The following is a 22,130-nucleotide window of genomic DNA, read 5'->3' as shown; positions in this document are numbered from 1 at the left end:
GCTGCTCCTGTTCAGGCAAAAGTCCTTTTGCACAAAAGGGCCCGTGTAGACAGCTCAGATTTGTTTTGCACAAAAAAGCCCCGATCACGAAAATGGCGATTGGGGCTTTTTTGCGGAAAAGCGTATCTAGATTGGCACGGACGCTTTTCCACCAAAAGTGCTTTTGCGGAAAAGCGTCCGTGCCAATCTAGACGCTCTTTTCCACAAATGCTTTTAATGGAAAACTTTTCCATTAAATGTATTTGCGGAAAATCATGCCAGTCTAGACGTAGCTTAGCGATTATGAGGGGAAACAGCAACTCTAGGGGTTATGAGGATAATCTGCTGAACATGAACTCCCAGCAAGATGCTGTGGCTAAAAAGGCTAATGTAATCTTTGACTACTAGGAAAGCTCAAGAAGCACTACAAATATATTACCTTTGTCTTCACAACTACTGGAGTTATTGCTAGTGGAATATAGTATACAAAATTCATGAAGGATGTTGGTAAATTGGAGATGGTTCAGATAAGTGCCATGAGAATAGCTCAGAAAGGTTAGAGAACCTGCCTTACAGTGACACACTCAAAGACTTCAATTTATTTAACTCGTCAACAGACTTCTATACTCTGGTCAAATCACCCATTAAGAACATATATGAGGAACAGAAATTTGATATAAGATGACAGCGCAGCACACCTGATTACACAGCTCTGCGACTTTGTCCTCATCTACAACTACTTCCAATTCGGAGACAATTTGTATCTTCCAGTCAGCAGCACAGCCACGGGCACCCGTATGGCACCACAATATACCAACATCTTTATGGCTGACCTTGAACGTTTCCTCAACTTTCGCCACCTAACAACCTTACTCTACCTCCACAATGTAGATAACATCTTAATCATATGGACCCACAGGAAAGAGACTCTTGAAGAATTTCACAGGGATTTCAACAACTTCCACCCCACCATCAACCTCAGCCTGGATCAGTCCACATGAGAAATCCACTTCCTTGACACTACAGTACAATTAAATTAGGGACAAATTTCCACCACTATATACTGGAAACCTACGACCGCTACACTTACCTTCATCCCCTGGCTTCCATCCCAGACACATTTCTCAATCTACTATATACAGCCAAGCCCTATGATACAACCGGATTTGCTCCAAATCCTACAGGCAGAGACAAACACTTACAGGATCTATATAGAGCATTCTTAAAATTGAAATACCCAGCCAGAGAAGTGAAAAAACAGATTAACAGAGCCAAAAAGTACCCAGACAGGAACTACTTCAAGACAGGTCCCAAGAGAAAACAACAGTCTACGACCTATCCTGAAAAATGACCCATCACTCTTGGAGGCCTTGGGGGAAAGGCCAATCCTCACCTACAGACAACCCCCTAACCTCAAACAAATTCTTTCCAGTAACCACGCAACATACCTCCATCATAATCATCCAGGAACCCACCCCTGCAATAAGCCCCAGTGCCAACTCTGCCCACACATCTACATAAGTGATTTCATAATTGGACCCAACCACATCAGCCACCAAATCAAAGGCTCATTTAACCGCACATCCACTAATGTGATCTATGCCATCAAATGCCAGCGATGCCCCACTGCCATGTATATTGGCCAAACTGGACAGTCTCTACGAGAAAGAATTAATGGACACAAATCAGATATCCAAAAAGTCAATACACAAAAACCTGCTGGAGAACACTTTAATCTTCCTGGACACTCATTAATGGAACTCCAAGTTGCTGTTTTGTTTCAGACCAATTCCACAAGCCAAATACACAGAGAAGGGTTAGAATTTAACTTCATTTACAAGTTTAATTCTTATTCAAATAGTATGAACTGGGATATCAGATGGCTCGCACATTATCTTCAACACCTTAATAACTTAACCAACCAACCAACCAAAGCTGCTAACGGTTCTTGATGTCTGTGTAGAATCTGGTGTTGGTGCAAACTTATAATAATGGTTCTTATTAGCCTCTTTTAACTATTTAGTCTTGAAGGTGCTACTAGAGTAGTTGTTGTTTTTTAAGTTTTTTCTGTTACAGACTAACTAGGCTATCCCTCTGAAGCTTATCTACTCACCGTCTCTTTTTTCTTCCTCCTCTCCACTTTTTTTCCCTTCTCCTCCTCCCGTCCCCCCCCCCCGTTCCCTTATTTATTCTTGGATCTGGACTTCCAACACTCCTGTCATCTGAATAAGTGGGTTGTGCCCACGAAAGCTCATGATAACATTAAATCTGAAAGTCAAGCTGTTTTTTTTGTTTCTTCTGTGACATTTCTAGTAATAAAGAGTATAATCAGCTTCAGTGAATAGTTCTATGAAGATAAACAAGGCAGATAATATACATAGGTCAGCACAAAAAAGAAACTTTATTCTCAGTTATTCTTACAGATTTTTTTTTATATTACAAAATGTGAAACATGAAGCATTGCCAACAGCTGTCTTATAATAATTTAAAGGAAGATTCCACACCTAAAATCCTGGTAGTGTTGTCTTAATTAATATAGTCAAATCAGACTACATTCACTGTAAAAATTCCTGTACTTACCTGTAACACGTAACAAGCTAGCTTCTAATTTGTGTGGAACTCTTGGAGGAATTTTCATTGATGCACGAATCTGGTAAAAACTAAAGAAAGAGACCAATAATTTCATTTGCAAACTATAAAATAAATAGTCATTCTCATATATTTACCAATACGCATATATAGAGACCAGGCCCACCAATGAGGGGACAAAAGTGGTAGTTGCCTTGGGGGTTCTTTAAAATTGCTTCCGGAGCACCATGCTGCACACTCCGGGCAGCGCTAAAAACTAGAGGGGAGCATGCACCACAGAAGGCTTCCTGGGAGCTGGCATGGTGTGTTCTGGGCATTGCTGCGGGTTGGCTTCCCTGGTCCAACCCCTTCCAGGAGTAGGAGCCCTCCACTCCTTGTTCAGGGACATGCAGAGGCTGTCAGCACTCCTGACAGAGATACAAAAATTCTAATACTAAATACATATTTTCCTTTCATGACCTTCTTCATGTTTCATACTTTTATAAGTGAGAGGTGGGCTGGAGAGAGAATTCCAAAGATTAGGTTACAATTGTAACTTTCTTTTACTTTCCACATGATTACCCATCATTAACTGTAAGGATATGTCTAAAATTCAAATACCCTCTGAAGCCTAAATTATACAATTTCATCTTCTGAGATTCTCTTCCTTATTTTATTAGTGCCCTTCCAATTCCTTATTAATACTGATTTAGGTTTTGGTCACAAAAAAAACAATAACCCACCCACAGCTCAAGAAAACGTATCATTGATATTTCTTTTAATCTACTGAACTCCTAATGATCTCATCCCTGAGACATAAGAGTCTAAAAGTACATGATCACTATTCTGTCTACTCCTTATTTTCATCATCTTGGAAAGGCTGGTGTGAAGAGAGGTTTTACTTTTAGACCTGCTCATCATCAGGTTATAATCTCTCATAGAAATGTGTCTATATCTGTGTTTGTATAGCTCATGACGTGGGAACTGTTACACTGCATTCAACCGGATCCTCTGCCTAGGCTAGTATTCCAACCCTAGGACCAGATACTTCTCAGGAAGGTATAAGAAGCTCTGCAGGGGACAGGAATAACATGCCATAGCAGAAGCATCTTCATAAAATCTCAGAGGCATAAAAATTATTCCTTTCTAATTTAGAAAAAATCTCATCTAATGTAATGGAGAATTTCTGATTGCCCATATCAGTGTCTAATCAAGTTTTTGAATCCCACTAAGTTCAGTCTCACTAAGGCCAGCTCTACATTGGGGGAGAAATTCAATTTAAGATATGAAACTTCAGCTACAAGAATTGCATAGCTAGAGTTGACATTAAACCAAATTTTGGGAGTGGCCCCACAGTGGGAGGTCAACAGGAGAAACTCTCTCATCGACTTCCCTTACTCCTCACAACCTGTGGATAACTGAGGTTGATGGGGGCACCCTCGGCGTTTGATTTAGTGGGTCCTTATTAGACCCACTAAAATCAAACTCTAAAAGATTGAGCTTCGGAGCATCAATCTTTGTGTAAGTATCGACTAAGCCTAATATTTTATGGAAATGAGTTCCACAGGTTATGTAAAGAATTTACGTGTATCCTTTTAAATTAGCTTCCTTCCAATTTCACACAGACCCTACATTCTCATATTATGATAAAGTACAGTTAGAAGTGAATAGTTTATCACTTATATTTCATTCATTACTGTATACTCCGCGTATTCATTTCTTCTCTAAACGAAGCAGTCATAAATAATCATGTCAATTTCATGTGACTCATTTTAGTCACCTATCCACCTCTATTTCTACTACATATCTTTTGAAATGCCATCACCAAAACTCAACACAACAGGTACCTCTGGGTACTACTGTAAGTAATGTAAGAAAGAACTAGGTAACTAAAATCCATTCTAAATTTGAACCTTTACACAAAACTATGTTACAAGAAAGCTTCTTTTTGGCCAAAATTGTGGGATAAACAGTCAATTGTTGTAAGACGCAGTTAATGCTAATAATGTGCTCAATGTTTGTAGAAGAGACAGAAGGGAGATCATCCTTGCTCTGAAGAATTTGCATAATGCAGAATATCACCATTTAAAAATGTGATAAAACATAACCCATATTACATTTACCAGCTTTGCAATTTTTCAGAAATCTACATTGAAGCTGTCCAAAAACAGCTATCAAAATTAAATACTCAAAGAAATGACTGTCAAGTATGAGTTAAGTATGATAATTTTTCATTCAATACATGCAAAATATTTAAATTAGATATCCAACATCTCATTCTATCACTATAAAGGAACTGAGAAGACCGCTTAACTAAAATAGAACTCTTCAACAGAAATCCAGTAGGAAGCATGCTAATATAGAAACTTCTTGGATCAACTGTGACTTTGCATCATCTCATAATGGTAATAATGATTTCAGTTAAAGCAAGATGAGGTGGCATACCACAGTCAACCAACTCTCTGCTGACTTCATCAAAGGCTATTATCTTAAACATATGCTATAAGCAAATGTAGGGATGTTAGCGTGTAGTTGTTTACAAGATTAACTGATGAGCATGGGCTTATTGGTTAATCCTAATGACTACGTGTACCCCTTCCTTGCTACCTCTGTGGGAGGCAGCAACGGGGGGCAGGAGCTGGTGTCTATGGAGAACCAGCTTTTAAGCCAGCTCCCCACTCGTGTCGGCTCCCACGGAGCTAGCTGCCCTCCTCCCAATGCTTCCTACCAAGGAAGCAGCCCAAGGGAGCAGACAGGAGCCAGTGTTCAGGGGAAGCCAGCTTAAAGACACAGCAATGCAGAGGGTGAGGGAGGGCAGGCAGGAGCCGGTACCCATGAAGCTGCCTTTGCCAGTGCTCAGGAGGGCTAAGCTGGCTCGCCATGGAACTGCCTGCCCCCCCGCACTGCTGCCTCTTTATTGAGCACCGGCTCCCTCCTGACCCTCCTTCCTACATGTAAATATGTAACTACTAAAAAATCCAGAAATTATATATTTACACAAATACACATTAGTTAACATCCCTAGTCAAATGTACATAGTTTCTGGATCCAAATATAACATTTTTCTAATAACCACCTAGATTTTCACGTTATTCTGAATATGACTTTGGAATTTGCTCCACTTCTTTGTCCAAAATAACTAGACCCTGAGGGTCATGTCAAAATTCCTCTCCTTTCCCCATGCATTTAAAACTGGGGGAAATTAAAAACGTAGAAAATTGTTGGAAGCGACACTAACAAACTTTCAAGTTGCCTGTCTCAACTTTGGTGTGTTACAGTGACTTTTACTGCAACACTGAAGATATTATTTGTGACATATTTATCAATTGTCTCAAAGGCACCTTGATTATGTGCCCTTTTTAGCATTTGTATAAGTCTACTTTTAATTAATTAATTTAATACTAAAATAGCTGTTCTCAAACTGTGGTTCAACACAACTATTAGTCTTCAAAACTCCTGGTAGTGGTCCAACACAGATTTCCAGCAGCATAGTGAGCTGCTGTTTAACAGATTTAGGTTTTGGAAGTAGTTTTTACACATGAAAAACTTGGGCATCCTATAGATTAAATATTTATTCTCTACAGTTTGTAAAGATGTCAGCCATCTCACTCAGAGTTTATTCCATTTGAAACTTTACCTGCAAAGTTGGTTCCCAAACACACACTGAGAATCATGTGGGCAGATCCTTGCATCTGCACAGTTTTAAAGGCAGATTCAGGACTTTGAGTCCTAGTTCAGCAAAGCATTTAAGCATATACTTAACTTTAAGAACTTTACTGCATAAGGATGGTTTGCTGAACTGGAACCTTAATTTAACTCTTTAGTCAGAAGGAAGCTAAAAGCAAAAAGATTACTGCAAAGAAAACAGAATTTGGAAAAGATATATTTTAAAAGGGGAAGAGAGTTTTCTGAAATCTTTAATAATTATTTCATACAAAAAAGTTAATTTGCCTTAATGATACTATTTAATAATACTTACAATCCAAAGTACTTAAATTGTTTTATGATAAATGTATCCAGAGATTGACAGATGTATATTTCAGCAAAATGACTCTTATGAAATGACGTGTATTAATTTAAAGTTTAAATAGATAAAAAGAAAAATATATTGCTTCACCTGTGCTTTTCCTTTCACTTCCAATTCAGGAAAACTCTACACACAGCATGCTATCTGCACTATGTAGTTCAATTTGGGTGTGTTGAAGAGGGGAGGAGGTTGAGTTTTTGCAGGGGGGGGGGCGCGGAGGGGGGAGGTTGAGGACAAGTGGCATCATGATACTCCATGCACATATATACTTTAGGAGGTTTTATTTAATATATAAAATCTTTACTTTCTAATCTTAATATCAAAATCCGGTAGGGGTTCAGCTCAGGACAAAATATGTAAACTTTAAGTTAAAATCTCATTCCCTGATTTATGGTGTTAGTAATGAGTTAACTACAGGAAGGTGAACATCCTCATGCACTTTCACAAACAATTTACCAAAATTGTGCAGAAGTACCCTGCCTTTCTGATTTGCAAATACAGTACTATCAATATTAAGAGTCTAGCTGCAGACAAAGAGCTACACTGAGAAAAGTTATTTCAGTCACCGAGACATATGCATAACCTATAAACTCTAAAAGAAATATTACCAAGTATTTTGTTGCCCCTCTCTTTCACACCCACTCTTTGCTCCACTGAAGATTCACTCCTGACCACTCCCCTTTGCCTCTTTCACTCACTCCTGTCTTGCCTGACTCTATGCCTTCTCTGTAAGCTAGGGTCAGCTTCCCAATTAATTTAAGCTAAGCTCCCTCAATGTGTCTATTTTCAAAAGAATTGCTAACAACTGCCCATTTCATGAAACATTTCAATTATGATGTTCTGTTTAAGTACTGTACTCAACTATATTGCACCTGTTTGTGCCTCTAGCTCATAATATTGCAAAGCAAGTACTTATTAATTGTTTAGCACAGTTCACTCATTACACTAGTAACACCAGTAACTAGTTACAATTCTTTATAAATCTGATGCAAATATGTGCATGAATGTATCTTCTATTTACCACAGTGCATACACAACATCTCAAATGGCAAATAAATACTTAAATGGTTAGTTATACCTTTGAGGTCTAAAAATAGTATGGGTAATTAAAAATTAACCTAATAATAGATATTTATGAATAACCCATGTTCCTGAAAAGTTATTCCAGCAACCTATTATGTCAGAACTTGTGTCTTTTGGTTATTTAAAATTTGTCCTAACTTTATGAAATGCCATTGGATCTAGTCAAAATTTTAAAGACTGAATAGAAATCAGAAAAAAATTGTGGTAACACAATACAATATAATCAAGGAAAAGCTACTTTAAAAAAAAGGAAACATCAATGCATCTTAGAACAGTTTCGCTACTTTATGGTAACCGTGGTTCCACAAGATGGTATCAGTGTATATCTAATTGTAGGTGTGAATGCACTTCACATGCACAGGATCTGCTTTATTTCTTTTTTTGTTTTAAACAGCTGTGACCAGCAGGGTCACACATGCACCCTATGACTCCTCATGATTGGGAATACATGGCAGGCCAGCCCTCACCCTCATTCACCCTCATTCATAACCTCACAATTCAAAGCCCATGGTAGCTGAGGAAAAGAGGGAACAGAGGATGGTTTATGGGATTTACACTGATAACATCCTGACACAACATGATTACTGTAATTCTCTCTTAGATTCATGGGTTATAAAGCCAGAAGAGAACAACATATACATAACACAAGCCCTAGGATTTCCTTGAATTATTTCCTACTTCAAAGTCCAATGGCACTGATGTAACAGGAGTAGGAATGTAAGAGACTAATAGAATACCCGATAAGCATATGCTTAGAGGGTAATCAAGTAGTGACTTGACTAGTCGCTCCCCATCCTGCCTTGTTGCCTCTATCAGAGAGGGGCAATAAGGAGGGAGCAGGAGACGGTGCTGCGGGGAGCTGGCTTAAAAGCCGGTTCCCCCTGGCACCATCTCGGGGGTGGGATGGGAGGGGAGACAGAGGTGTAGCTGGGGCAAAATGTGAGCTGGGAATCAGCTGATTCCTGGCACAAGCCCAATCCCAGATGCCGAGCCTCTGCTTTTTAAATGTTTAAATGTTTTAAAAAGCAAGACACAGTGGGGGGGGGGGGGGATGATCAGGTGAGAGCTGGGAATCAGCTGATTCTCAGCTCGCATCCATTCCTCCCACTATGCCTCCTGGAGGCTCTTAAGACATTTAAGAGGCAGAGCCACAGTGGGGCTGAGAGTTAACCCCGCTGTGGCTTTGCAGTTTCCTCCTTATCAAATAATTGAGTAGTCGATGGAAATTCCAAAGACTATTCAATTAGCTGATTAAACACAATTTAACATCCAAACATCCCATCTGGGTTAAAAAATTTCCAATTAGAGAGAATCCCCCACAATTCATTTTGGAATACGTTTTCTTTTTCTTGTTGGCCTTTGAGGTATAATTTCCTTTCCCTCCGGAAATGGCAGATTTTGAGTCTTTCTTTCTCTTCCACATCAGAGGATAAAGCACAAAAAAGCATTCACCTTTGCAATCTGAGCTAACCCAGTAGGGGTAACCTGCTTGCTTGCCTATAGATATATACATTTATTATTTCCTTACAGTTTTAATTATATGTTTATTATAATAAGTTTCAGTGGGTTTATATTGGCAGTTTGGCTGCATCACAAGGGATTTACTGGCCACATTTTGTATGTTAAGCTAAGGCAAAGTTAGCATGCCCTAGCCTGGGACCTTTCACCCAGATAACAAAGTCAATGTGCATATCTATTCGGGATCTTTCACCTACATAAAACAACCTTCAATGGCATAAGGGGTTCAAAGAATACCCTCAAGCTTAGCAGGTACATCATTACTTGGAAAAATCTGAAATAACTGATTAAGACCTAGCTGAATAATCCAAACAACAAATGTGATAGTCAACCACAAAAGGCCCATGGTAACAAACTGACGTATATGCTAGTAAGCTGAGATAAAAAATATACTCACCTACACGGAAAAGACACTTCACCATTAGTAAGGTGAGGAAATACAAATAAAGAAGAAAGGAAACTTTCTCTACTGAATATGCATAAAACTTTCTCTACAATATCAGCATAACATATTATAGAAGTGGCATCTCAGACTAGAGGCAGTAGGAGATGGAGATGTAGTCCTTGGGAGGTGCCAGAATGATGGCCACGGCTGATGGTGGAGAAGGTGAAATTGATGAGGAAGATGATGACTAACACCTCAAAAGTTGTAAGGAATAGTGTGACTACAAGGTATGGAAATAGAGATGTACATTCCCTAAGTATCTTATGAAATTGGTGTGTTTGTGCTAAATATATTAATAACTATATTTGTAAATATACAAGAGTTCCTATAGTGAAAGTGTTGCAACTGTGCACATCAAGATTCCCAATCACAGAATAATTAAATACTGGGCCTGATCCTAGTATAAAGGACCTGTCAACCCCAAGGTGGTGACTGGTCACATTAGCAAGGGATGTGACTTGCAAGCCCTTTGAATTCAGGACACTAGAGTCCTTTCAACTGCTTCTATTTAAAGGGCTTGTGCCTTCCCCTGGGCTGTTGCCTGACAGCCGTGGGGAAGGCGTGATTCCTTGAAATAGAAACAGTTGAAAGGACTTGAATGGATGGCTTCCAGGCAATAGGGTAGCATGGGGCCAGGAGCTGCGAGCCCTTTCTATTACTTCTATTTAAAGGGCTTGTGCCTGCCAGATGGCTGCCAGGCAATGCAGCCTCCCAACAGGCACATGCTCCTTAAAGAGAAGTGGTTAAAAAGGGCTCACAGCTCCCAACACCACTAGCATGTTGCCAGGGAGCCAGGACATGCATGCCCTTTTAACTGCTTCTATTAAAAGGGCCCATGCCTTCCCCACAGCTGACAAGCAATATGTTGCCTGACAGGCGTGGGGAAGGCACAAGCCCTTCAAACAGAAGCAGTTAAAATAGCTCGCATGTCTCTGGCTCCCAGGTAATGCGTTAGAGGGCGGGGCCAGAAAGTGAAGTGCAGGGTGGATCAAAGGCAAGCTGGATCTGGCCTGCTGAGAGACTTTTGCCCACTCCTAGACTAGGCCCTGGTCCCTCTTCTAATCTGTAAATAACTGTCAAACCTTCCAGGAATCTTGCCAGAGCTGGATGATGAGAAAGACAGAGACAGAAAGAAAGAAACCTATGGGTGTGTGAAAGGCTGTTATTGCTGCTAAATGAACCCTAATAGAATTCAGAGACTTGAGGTCTTCAATCACAAACAGGTAATCCAGTACCCTAGGAAGGGAAAGCAAGATAGCAACATCTGATGACGATTACACCCAAGATGTTATCATTTCCATTTCTTGTAGATGGTTTTATTTATTCAATACAGCATTATATAAAAGAGGAACAAAATCTCTCTATTCCTGTGAACCACTGAGGAATTGTACTTGGAGCCACAGAATCTGTAAGTTGGGGTGAAATGTTTGACCTGCATCCTAAGTTAGTAGGTAAAAAATGATTGGCAGCTTCCATGAAGAAGAAGTGAGTCATGAGATAGGGATACCAGGCTTATCTTGGCCACATAGGTGTAACTAATATGACTCTGGCCCAATCTTATTGAAAACCATCAATAATAATTGTGTTAGTGGATACATGGACTCTACCAGAGATGAGAAATGCATCTCTTATAGATGGGGGATCAAGACTCTCCCTGGAGCAATATGTGATGCATTTGTAATTTAGAGAGAAATGTCTGTTGAAGTCATCTGCTGTGACATTTTGAATAGCTTGGAGGTAAGAGGTTGAGTATGTGGCTGAGTGTGCATCAATTTCAGAGTTTTATCACTTCAGCAGAGATAAGTGAGGAATACGTACCTCCCTGATGGTTTGTAATCAACATGCATGATATGTTGTCTGTCATTGTATTTACTGACTTCTATCTTATTACTGACAGAAAGTGTAGTTAAGCATTTTTAACTGCTCTGAATTCCAAAAGGTTTATGTGGAGAAACTGCTCTTGTGGATATCATTTGCCCTGCATTTTGTGAGGTCCCAGGCATGGTACACTACAAAAAAAACATGCAAATATGTCCCAGCAATTGATATCTTACTGTAAATGTCCCTGAATCCTTGAGATGTGGTTTACTAGTGTGAGAAATCTTGAGATGGTAGCTATTCTGTGCATATCAATTAATTTAGGGAAGCCCTTATTAAATCTAGACACTGTAGAGGGATCAAAATAAACTTCCCAAAGGCTGTAAAACAGAGAACACATGGTCTTTACTGATTTCAAACCTTTCAACAGGATCTGCCCTTTATCAGCCCATCATCTAGGAATGGAAAACATTACCCAAATGAAAGGTGGACAGCAATTACTGCCAGAATCTTTGAGCACATCTTTCCTAAAGAAAGCACGGTGATTTGGCAGTGTTTGATGTTGATCTGGAAATAAAGAAACCTCCTTTGTGATGGGTGAATAGCAAAATGAAAATATGCATCTTGTAGATTGGGACCTGTGACCCAATCTCCTAACTATAATAATGAAATTATTGCTGCAAGGGTCTTCTTCCTGAATTTTTGCTGTTTTATGTTAATGTATCTGGTTAAGCAGTCTGAGTTCTAAAATTTGTCTCCACTACCCCTTCTTTCTGGGTATCAGCAGGGCTCACTGAGCCGTGGCGAGCCCCGCTCACCAGCCGCGCTATCCGGCGATCTGCGCATGCGCAGATCACCCGAACCCGGCTCTTCCAGGTTGTAATCTACTTGCCACGAGCGAGTAGATTACATAGATTGTCGAGCCCTGGGTATCAGGAAATATTTTGAGAGTCCTCTGTTGTTCCTAAACTTAACAGTGAGGTCACTTCTTGTTCTAGTAACAGACTGTGAGAAGAATGCCTAAAGAACAGGGATGTGTAGGCGGGAGAGCCTTGAAATTTATAGTGAAACCAAAGGATATTGCTCCCAAAACCCATTTGTCCAACGTTATAGGCACTAGGGATGTTAAATAGCAGTTAATTGAATAGTCGATTACCCTCATGAATTCTTATCGGTTAATCGACTATTCTATGGTCCCAGGGCAGCCCTGTCCAGGGGAGGGGTTTGAGCTCCCGGACCCAGCATGAGCCGGAACTGAGCCAGGGTGCCTACCTGGCTCGTAACACATTTTAAATGCAGAGCCACAGCCGGGGTAGATCCAGGACCCAGTGTAAGCTGTGACTGAGCTGGGCTGCTGGCCAGCCTGCTAAAAAATTTACTGGTAAGGCAGGGTGGAAATGCATGTAGTCTACAGCATTAACCTATAAGCTTTTTCTTATTGGTTAATCGACTATACTATTACATCGCTAATAGGCATCCCTGCATCCCTAAAAAGGGGTGTGTGGAGAAGCAGCATCCAAAATGAGGAGGGGTGGTAAGACGGAGCACCGGGGCTCCGCACTGGCACCCCGCCAGCCTTCCAGTTACTGGGGGGGGGGGGGTGTGAGGACACGCCGCACGAGTCTGGCTAGGAAGCCGAGCGTAGCGTAGCGCCAAGCATAGCGGAGCGCCAGAGCTCCACGTTCAAACCCTGCCAGTCTTACAGCAACCGGGAAGGAGGGACGGGGCTGTGCCGCAAGAGCCCGGCCAGGGAGCCAGGGAGGATGCCGCGGCCATAGGCAAGCGTGCGCCGGGCAATGATGTCACTCGGCGCACCCCGCAGGACGCCGGGGGTGCGGCAGGAGTGTTTGGGGGTGTGGCGGTGTCAGGCGGCGTTGTGCTGCCAACTTTAAAAGCTGGCCGGTGGGCAGAGGCAGAGGAGGCGGCCCAGGATGGCCAGAGGCAGAGGACTGAGGGGCGTTTGCGGGAAGGTGCCGGGAAACAGGGGTCTCCCACCCCAGCGCAGAGAATGCCAGCGGAGGGTAGGAAGTGGCCCAGGGCAGGGCAAGGGAAGCCCGTGGGTCGGCGTGTTACGGGCAGTCACCCCGCTGACCATAAGGGAGAGAAGGCAGCTGTTCTCTTCCTTTTAGGGCCCTGGGCCGGGACCCGGTTGTGAGGGTGGGCCCAGGTCCTCCTACCCTCCACCCCACAGAGCAATACTCAGAGAGGGCATCCAGAGGCCCTTGACTTGTAATGCGAAACCTTTGGCAGGGACTGGGGGTGCACTTATTAAAAGTGGTGTAGCAGACAGTGGACTACGTAAAGTCTCTTATTGTAAGAGGGGAATTGAGGCGCGCGGGGTGTGCGCGCACTTACAGGCATGTAGAATGTTGCGGTTGTAAAGTCCCTTGGACTGAATTGTTTGAGACACTCAACCAAGCCTCCAAAATTGCTGCCTAACAGATACAGATGGCTGAGTGGATGTAATTGTAGCCGCTGGGTTATCTTTTTTGAATACGTTGGCCAGGGATTCAGAGAGTGTACAGTAAGTTAAATACAAGACTGGGAATGCTCTTTATGCCATCTGAAATTTACAAAATCTCGTCCTATTTACAAGAATATAGATTCAAAGAGATCTCAGTATGACTTTTAAGTCCTCAATGTAAACAGACATTCACTGAGTCCACAAAGAACTTGTAATTGTCAAAAGGAAGATCTTCAAATACAAGAACCTCTCACAGAAGTCTCAAAATATGCAGCCAACACATTCTTCTCATGAACACTGGAGTGGATATAGACCAGAATTTAAGGAGACCTGTAGCAATGTTTTTGCTAAAAGTCCCTCCTCAACAGTGGCTTTAAACTGATCACAATATTTCTCTTGCAGAGGCTCAACAAAGGAATTAAATCTGTTGTAAATCAGTGAGATTACAGTAGGATGGGGAAGGCAGGGCTTGAACAAGAGCAAAATCCACATTCAGAGTCTGTAACGTTTACAACTCTTCTCCAATCAAATTACACGTTTGACATTAGCTGAAGCTCTCTACTTAAGATTTTTGAATCTTCATATAAACTCTAAGGCAGGAGTTGCTCTTCCCATCTATTTTTGTAATGAGCAGTAAACAATTTTCAGGTCACCATACAAAATCAGGAATGAAACATGCATCGTCACTTATAGGAATTATAAGCATACCTGTTGAAGTTGGTGTACAGTGCCAGTATATATCTCCACATACCTTAAAAGCAGGGATATTAGATATTGGATAACTGAATTGTTCAGTAAGTGCATGAATTCTTATCTCTCAACTATTCTATAGTTCTTGGGGGTGGTGCTGGCCGACAGTGTACTCATGACCTCTCTCCTGGGGAGACCCCTGCCACCCCATGCTGTATCAGAGGCAGAAGCATGGGATGCCAGGTGGGAGCCAGTTTAAAAACAAGTTCCCCATGCAGACCAGCTGTCTGCTGCCTCTGATACAGAGGGAGCAGTGTAGGTTGGCAGCAGCTCCTGTCCTCAGGGAGTCCAAGCTCCGCATGGACAGAGGGTGCTGCAGGGGGGAGAGGAGAGTCGGGGAGGCTGCCACAAAGCAGCCTTTGTCAGAGGTGGCCCGAGCTGGCCTAGGACAAAAACTGGTCCACCAGCAGCCCCTGGCTGCAGAGGGGTCTAAGCTTGGGCTTGCTGCGGACACAGGCTGCTTCATGGCAGCCCCCCTGCCCGTCCCCCAGCATGGGTAGAAAGCAGGAGGCTCCAGGGGGAACCAACTTTTAAGTCAGCTCACCACAGCACTGGCTTCTGCTTCTCCCCCACTTGTTGCCTCTGATTGGTTAATCTTGTCAACTACATACATCCTCCCTCCACTTGCTGCCTCTGATACAGAGGCAGCAAGAGGAGGGATGTGTGTAGTTGACAAGATTAAATTAATATACTGACAGAAATTAAATTGTAATATTTTTCTCCTGTAACAGCCATCCACTACAATACAATTTCCTCTAAATTTTGAAAAAAAATGAAATACCTACCCCCTTTGAAACAAATCCACATTGTAGAATTTGTGGAGCTCCACGGAGAATTCTACCATAGCCTGTACTTCACTCATTTTCTATAGCTGCATAAGCCAGATTTGCTGTCAGCACCTTAGTTACTGGAAACAAAACAAAACAGAGAAAACATTTTTTTGTAGTCAGAGGCAAAAAGACACCTTTTTTTCAGAACCAGTATGTGACATGGGCTGTGCATAAGCTTCCACACTGTCTCTCCACACTTTTGAGTCTAGATGCATTAGGAGTAAGCAGATACTACATGCCAATAAATCCTACTACCACGCCTTGATTCAGCTTCATCTCTCCACACCAAAACATACCTGTGGAGTGCAGATGAGCCAGCATGTGGGATTGGTAGAGGTCTAGTAATTTAAATACAGGTTTTGCTTCCACTCCTTGTTGGCTAGTTGCAAATTTCTACCCCAAAACAATTAGAAGGAAGAACTTGCTTCTCCTAGGCATAATGCTTTCCCTGTTCTGCTCCTTCATCCACAACACCTTCATGCCATCCCATACATAGGGCTTCTAGCAAAACCACTATCTAGCCCTTTTAAAAATGATTTTATATTTATTTTCTAATAAGTCTTCACATACATTTTCAGACACAAAAATAAAAAGAGGCGAGGAGTCCTGTGGCACCTTATAGACTAACTGAAGTGTTGGAGCATAAGCTTTCGTGGGCAAAGACCCACTTCGTCAGATGCATGCTCCAACACTTCAGTTAGTCTATAAGGTGCCACAGGACTCCTTGCCGCTTTTGCAGATTCAGACTAACACGGCTACCCCTCTGATACTTGACAAAAATAAAAAGATCATTGTTTGGATACCGTTTAATCCTAGCCACGGAGAACACTATTTTGACATTCTTTGCTTAATTCACTTTTTTTTGATGGTTATCAGTTTTAAAAACAGACTGAATCACTATGTTCCACTTAAGTTTAAATCAAGTCAGTGCAAGCAAGAACAGTGTCTTGAACTTCAACATTCTTTCTGCTGTACAGTTTTAATTACTAATTAGTTACAGATTTTGTAGATTTGAGTTTCTTCTCTAAAACTGTCTGTCCATATCTATGAATGCTGTTCGTTACATATGATGTAGCACCAAAAAAGCTAAAGTTAAAAAGAAGAAAACATAACCTTAAAAGTGTTTCTTTGCACACTGCTAAAACCAGATACCATTGACTTTAACAGCATAAAAATTTGCGTCTTATTCAACAAGTAGCAGCATTATGAAAATAATCAGATAAGGCCATATTAGGTCTTAAGACAAGTGATTACCCTCAAGAAAGAGGTATTTCAACACTCGATGTCCCGCCTAAGAAACAGTAGACTGTTTTGTGAAAAACTGACTATGCACGAGAACCGGAGTCAAGAGACAAGGTGGGTGAGGTAATTTATCTTTTATTGGACCAACTTCTGCTGGTAAGAGAGAAGTGTTTGGGTTATATAGAGCTCTTCTTCAGACCTGTGTGGCTCAAAAACATGCCTCTACCACCAGCAGAAACTGGTCCAAGAAAAAATATATCATCTTACCCAAAGAATCTCTCTAATACCCAGAGCTACAACTACAAGAACCAATGCAGTTGACATACATTACAGCAGACCTTATAATGAAAGTGAAGTGTAGCCTAATATAAAGACCAGAACTAATGCAAGGGTTTAGTTGCCCTTGGTGACTAGTACAAAGTGCAGTTATGAACATCTTGGTAATGGGTAAAACCTCAGTTATGAACATCTTATGTTCATAACACTGAAAAAATGTTATGGTTATTCTTTCCAAAGTTTACAACAGCTTTGAAACTTTACCACGAAGAAAAATTCTGCTTTTAACCATCTTAATTTAAATGAAACAAGCACAGAAACAGTTTTCTTACCTTTCAAATCTATTTTTAATTTCCCTTTTTAAAACAATAGTTCACATTTAACACAGTACTGTACCGCATTTGGGTTTTTTTGCTCTTTGACTCTGTTGCTGCCTAACTGAATAATTCTGATTCCAAATCAGGTGTGATGTTGACAAGTCCATTTGTCGCTCTGGAATTTGAAACTCCCAAGTTCTACTGTATTGTGTCCAGTTCTTTTGACACACATAAAATCTGAAGATCATTTTGAAATCCAATAGAATTAAGCACTAAGAATGGAAATCCTTACATTAGACAGCAATTAGTGAATCAGATGTTAGTTACAAACATCTTATTTTATGCTAAGGGACAAAATTCCACTTTCATTTACACCTTTAATTCTATCTGGCTATAGAAGGAGTTGCAACGAGGTTAGGTGACAAAACAGGATCAATGACCATTAGGGAAAAAAAAACTTTATTCTTACCTGTATTGGTAAACAATTCATTTTAATACGTAAAATAACCAATCTTCCAATTCTCCATTGCTGCTATCAAAAACATAACGTCCATGCTAAAAAAAAAAAAAAGTGATACCTCTTAAGGTGAGCACACGATTATTTTTCCTAACTTTTCCTCATATTTGTTAATCTATTATCTTCAAAATATTAGTAAAGAATAATTCTAGCTCCACCATATTTGTGAAAAATCCAGGCTTCTAACTGAATGAAAGTACTGTCAAAAATTTTGATTTTCCAAGTCTGCTTTGGATTTCAAGCGGGAAAGAAATAGGATTCATACTTATTACAATAAAATGAACTCTACTTTTTCTTAAGGATGGCTCAAGCAGATATTAGATTTCCCATACAATTTAAATAGTTGCTGCCTTAATTTCACAGAAAAAAAAAATCAAGATATAAAAGTATATAAAAATATACATGCAATTTCTCAAAATGGGAATTCTTCTTGGTGGGCCAGTCTTAACACAGTGCCTTTAAATTCCAAGGATTCTATTAAAAGTTCCTTAAGTGAAAGCCCCTCTCACTAATACCAATGGCAAAACCCTCACAAACATCAGTAGGGCCAGAATTTCCCTTCTTTTGCTTACAGAGTAGTGATGCAAAATCCTGTTTAATTATTTAACGAGTTAAACGTTAAGTTTAACCAGTTCACTGATTAAATGGGGGTGAACTAGGGGACCACTCCAGACCACCAGGGGCAGAGGCTGCTCCAGTCCAGCTACTTCTGGCCTCATGCAGGGCTCCCAGCTCATGCAGGACTGGAAGTGGCAGCCCTATGCAGGGGTCCAGTGGGGCTGGAGTAGCCCTGTGCCCACGGCAGGGGGCTGCTCCCCAGGTACCAGTCAACCGGTTATTTGTTAACATCCCTATAACATTGTGGGTAACACAGATCTCCGCACACCTATCTTTAAAAAGATTTACAGTGGGATAACTGAATTTAGAAAAAACTCAAGTTGAGTAGTTGATATTTTTAGTGCTAAAATCCTAAAGAATCCGTCACAATTTAAATTTTGAGGAAGCAGCTGACCTTCACAGCCACTAAAGCACAGTGAGAAAAGACTGAATAGAAGATATACATAAAACAATGAAGGGAGGACAGAAGACAGTAAATTACACGAGTTTGTAATCTTGTGGTTCTCCTATGTCTTTAATCATTCTTTCAGTGAGTTCAGAAGAAGTGATTTTTCCCCGCAAAAAGTTGAAGGACTAGATGGCTCTGTTCTTGGTCCCCCTCTCATCTACCTCTACACATTATCTCTTGGTAATCTCATCTGCAAACACAAATTCAATTACCATCTATGGTCTATGCTGACAACTCACAGATCTACCTCACTACTCCAGAACTGCCATAACCAAAATCTCAGCCTCTCTGACATGCATCATTGATGTCTAGACATCAGTTCAAGTTAAATATAGCAAAACAGAGCTACACAGAACAGTACTGGATAGTATACTCGTAGAGACTGAAGGAGATTTTCTGTCACTCTAGTACAAGACTACCCCCTTGAGAGGCAATAACCAGGCCAATGGAAGAATTCTTCCATTGACCTAGCATCTCTACACCTAGGCATAGGTCACCTTAGCTATATCTCCATGGGCAGGATGGACCTTTGGTTTGACTCAGTATGGCCATTCTTATCTCTTGGAGGTAGAGGTGAATTTTTCACACCTGAGCAGTGAGGTTAACCTAACTATTAGCTGCAAGAAAGGCCTAAGAGATTACCTCTCTTATTCCCCACACACAGCTAAAACTCTCATCTAGAACTCATCTCACATTTTAATTACTGCATTTGTCAAGGCTAGAGAAAAGAATGACACAACCTGGACCCAACACACCCTTTTCATATTTTTGTCTGTTGATTCGTTCATGTTACCCTTCTCTTTACATCCTTCTGCTTGCTCCTCATTCCCAAATACAAGCTACGGCTCTTTCAATATCTTTTCAATTTTCTTTTCTATATCTAATAGATAACATAGTATTTCCATGCTCATTTATAAAAAAAGAGAAAAATCTCAATTAACAAACGGACATTATTTCGCTTTCTCTCGAGAAAGAAAAGCACATGTTTGCTAATCAAAGTTCATAAGTAAAACAGATTTTCTCCCATGGAAGTTAGCAGAAATTTAGGGTATTCCATATTTTGCCTATGCAGGCAGGCCTCTGCCAGACTTGTGAGGAGAGTAGAAGTTGAGAAAATGAAACTAGTTACTATCACTTCCTTTTCTCAAAGAAGAATGAAAGTGATCAAAGTACTTTGGCAGTGGACTCTCATGTTCACTTTAAGTCTACTTAATATCAGTTATGAAAATCTATTATATATTTGAGTAAGTTTGTCTGTCTATCTGATCCTACATGGTAACAGCTAGGACCACCAAATTCACTACACAGCTTCCTTTTATCATAACTTAAAGCAACATAAGGGTTTGTTTGTGCCAGGAAAATGGAATGTGCCTGGAATGGGATTGGTTCTCATAAAACCAAACAGAAAAGAGACATAATTACCAAAGTAAGTACAGGCTGGACTTCCCTGGTCTGGTACCCTCAGGACCTGACTGGTCCTGGATGAGGGATTTCTCTGGACCAGGGGAGGTCATTTCTGGACCCCTGTCACCAACTGCCCTGACCCAGTCGCTGACCTGCTGCCCACTTCCTGCTGGCCCTGCTGCCCTGCCTACTCCGCTGGGCAGCCATTGCTGCCATGGCTCTGGGACCCAGCAGGCAGCCACATGTGCAGTGGTGGGGCTCTGGGACCTGCCGAGCAGCCACAATCACTGCAGCTTCTTGCCCCACCAAGCTACCACGAATCCCAACCCCACTGGGCAGCCACATGATGAGCAGCCCCACTATCAACTCACTGCAGGCAGCCCACAGACCTACCAGCTCCAGAGGGATCCTTGCTGCTGGCCCTCCACCAGGACTCTCTGATCCTGCCATATCCGTGCCAAACCATGGATGTTAACGAACCAGAGAATACCCATTAAGAGAGTTTTAACCTTTACAGTCCTCAAAATAGACAAACTGAGAGGATTTTGAAAGAGGCTGAACCAAGATGAGCCAGAAAAATACAATGAACCTGGAATACGACTGCTTCTCAATAAACCTTACAGAAAAGAGATAAAATGTGGAGAAATGTTCTGTTTTGGCACAGCCAAATCAATGCGTAATATTTGAAAACTAGAAAAAGATGTTATTGACAATATGTGATATAATTGACTATAGCCCTTTTTTGTTAAAATAATAAGAGTTTATAGGGAGGAAGAATATACTTGATGGAATTCCCGAATTGCAAACCTGAGCAATGCTAGGTACATCTGCTAGTTAAATATAATAGTTTGTTGGTAGGAAATAAGTTGAATTCCTTAGAAAATGCATACAGAAAGACAATAAAGTGGACAGGTTTATTATGTTTCTAACTTTAATGAATAAAGTGCATCTGGTATCTTTTGTCTTGTAATGTACTGCTATCAAAGCAGTTAGAAAGAAACTTAAGAATGGTGAGATAAAAACCAACTAGCTGAATATTCTCAAGTATTTCATAGTAATGTAAATATGTTAAATGATGATCCTTAGAGCTAAAATCTGTGGCTTATATTTCATTCAAACCCACTGTATTTCTATGATGTTTGACAGTAGTATAAATATTGTATAATGTTAAAAATCCTTAATGATCGAAATAAGCTTAATAGCTTAACAGTGTAAAAAACATTTTGTAAGGACTGTATATTATTAACATCAGAAATGCTAAATCCTATTAAGTTTGTAGGAATATTTTCAAAAAAAGTATATCAGAAACTGTCTTTCAAAAATGCAAGGTATCAAAAATGAAATTGCTTTAAAACACCCTCATCATTTCAATCTTCCCACTTTGCTGTTTTTGTGAACCTTATTCTGAAATTTTTACGACAATTTTTTATGACAGCTTAGATATTAGAAGGGGCTTATATTTAACCAATGTTTGTATATTATAATTGCAGTTAATTATTAATTTAACAGGCACTCTAATATTTAAAGATTATTTTTATAGATAGATAGAGTATATGTACACACACACACACTCTAGAGAAAGTACATATACACATAGAAAGATGATATTTCATATTCCAAAAAGGGGGTAAAAGATATTACCGGTAGTTATCTGTGTGTACTCAGGGCCAAATCTGTTGTATTACTAAGTTTTTACTCATGATAGCCCTGTAGATTGTGTCAGGAATTCTAAGAACTGGTTTATGTTTTGGTCCTCTTATCACAACTTATGCTTAAGGTCAAATGGCAGAATTTTTTTTAGCAAGTACTAAGGAGCTGCTCCCTGC

At 40.6% G+C, this 22,130-nt stretch overlaps 1 protein-coding gene across 6 annotated transcripts in view; it reads right to left on the bottom strand.

Moving 5' to 3' along the window:
- The window catches only part of FAM135A (family with sequence similarity 135 member A), a 134,476-nt gene that overhangs the window by 88,663 nt on the left and 23,683 nt on the right, over positions 1-22,130 (bottom strand). For 5 of the 6 annotated variants that reach the window (XM_025186756.3, XM_006127228.5, XM_025186759.3 and 2 more), the window contains exons 2-4: positions 17,787-17,872; positions 15,438-15,559; positions 2,560-2,639 (exon numbers count right to left, since the gene is read on the bottom strand). In XM_025186756.3, the coding sequence (XP_025042541.1) occupies positions 2,560-2,639; positions 15,438-15,514 (157 nt within the window). In that variant the 5' untranslated portion in view covers positions 15,515-15,559; positions 17,787-17,872. The remainder of the gene's footprint in view (positions 1-2,559; positions 2,640-15,437; positions 15,560-17,786; positions 17,873-22,130) is intronic. The other variant, XM_014575568.4, reaches the window with a different exon arrangement.

This window comes from Pelodiscus sinensis, chromosome 3 (genome assembly GCF_052426305.1).
Source record: "Pelodiscus sinensis isolate ZL-2025 chromosome 3, ASM5242630v1, whole genome shotgun sequence".
Taxonomy (NCBI): Eukaryota; Metazoa; Chordata; order Testudines; family Trionychidae; genus Pelodiscus; species Pelodiscus sinensis.
The sequence above is the reverse complement of the archived record's forward strand: the minus strand, read 5'-3'. Positions and strand labels throughout refer to the sequence as shown.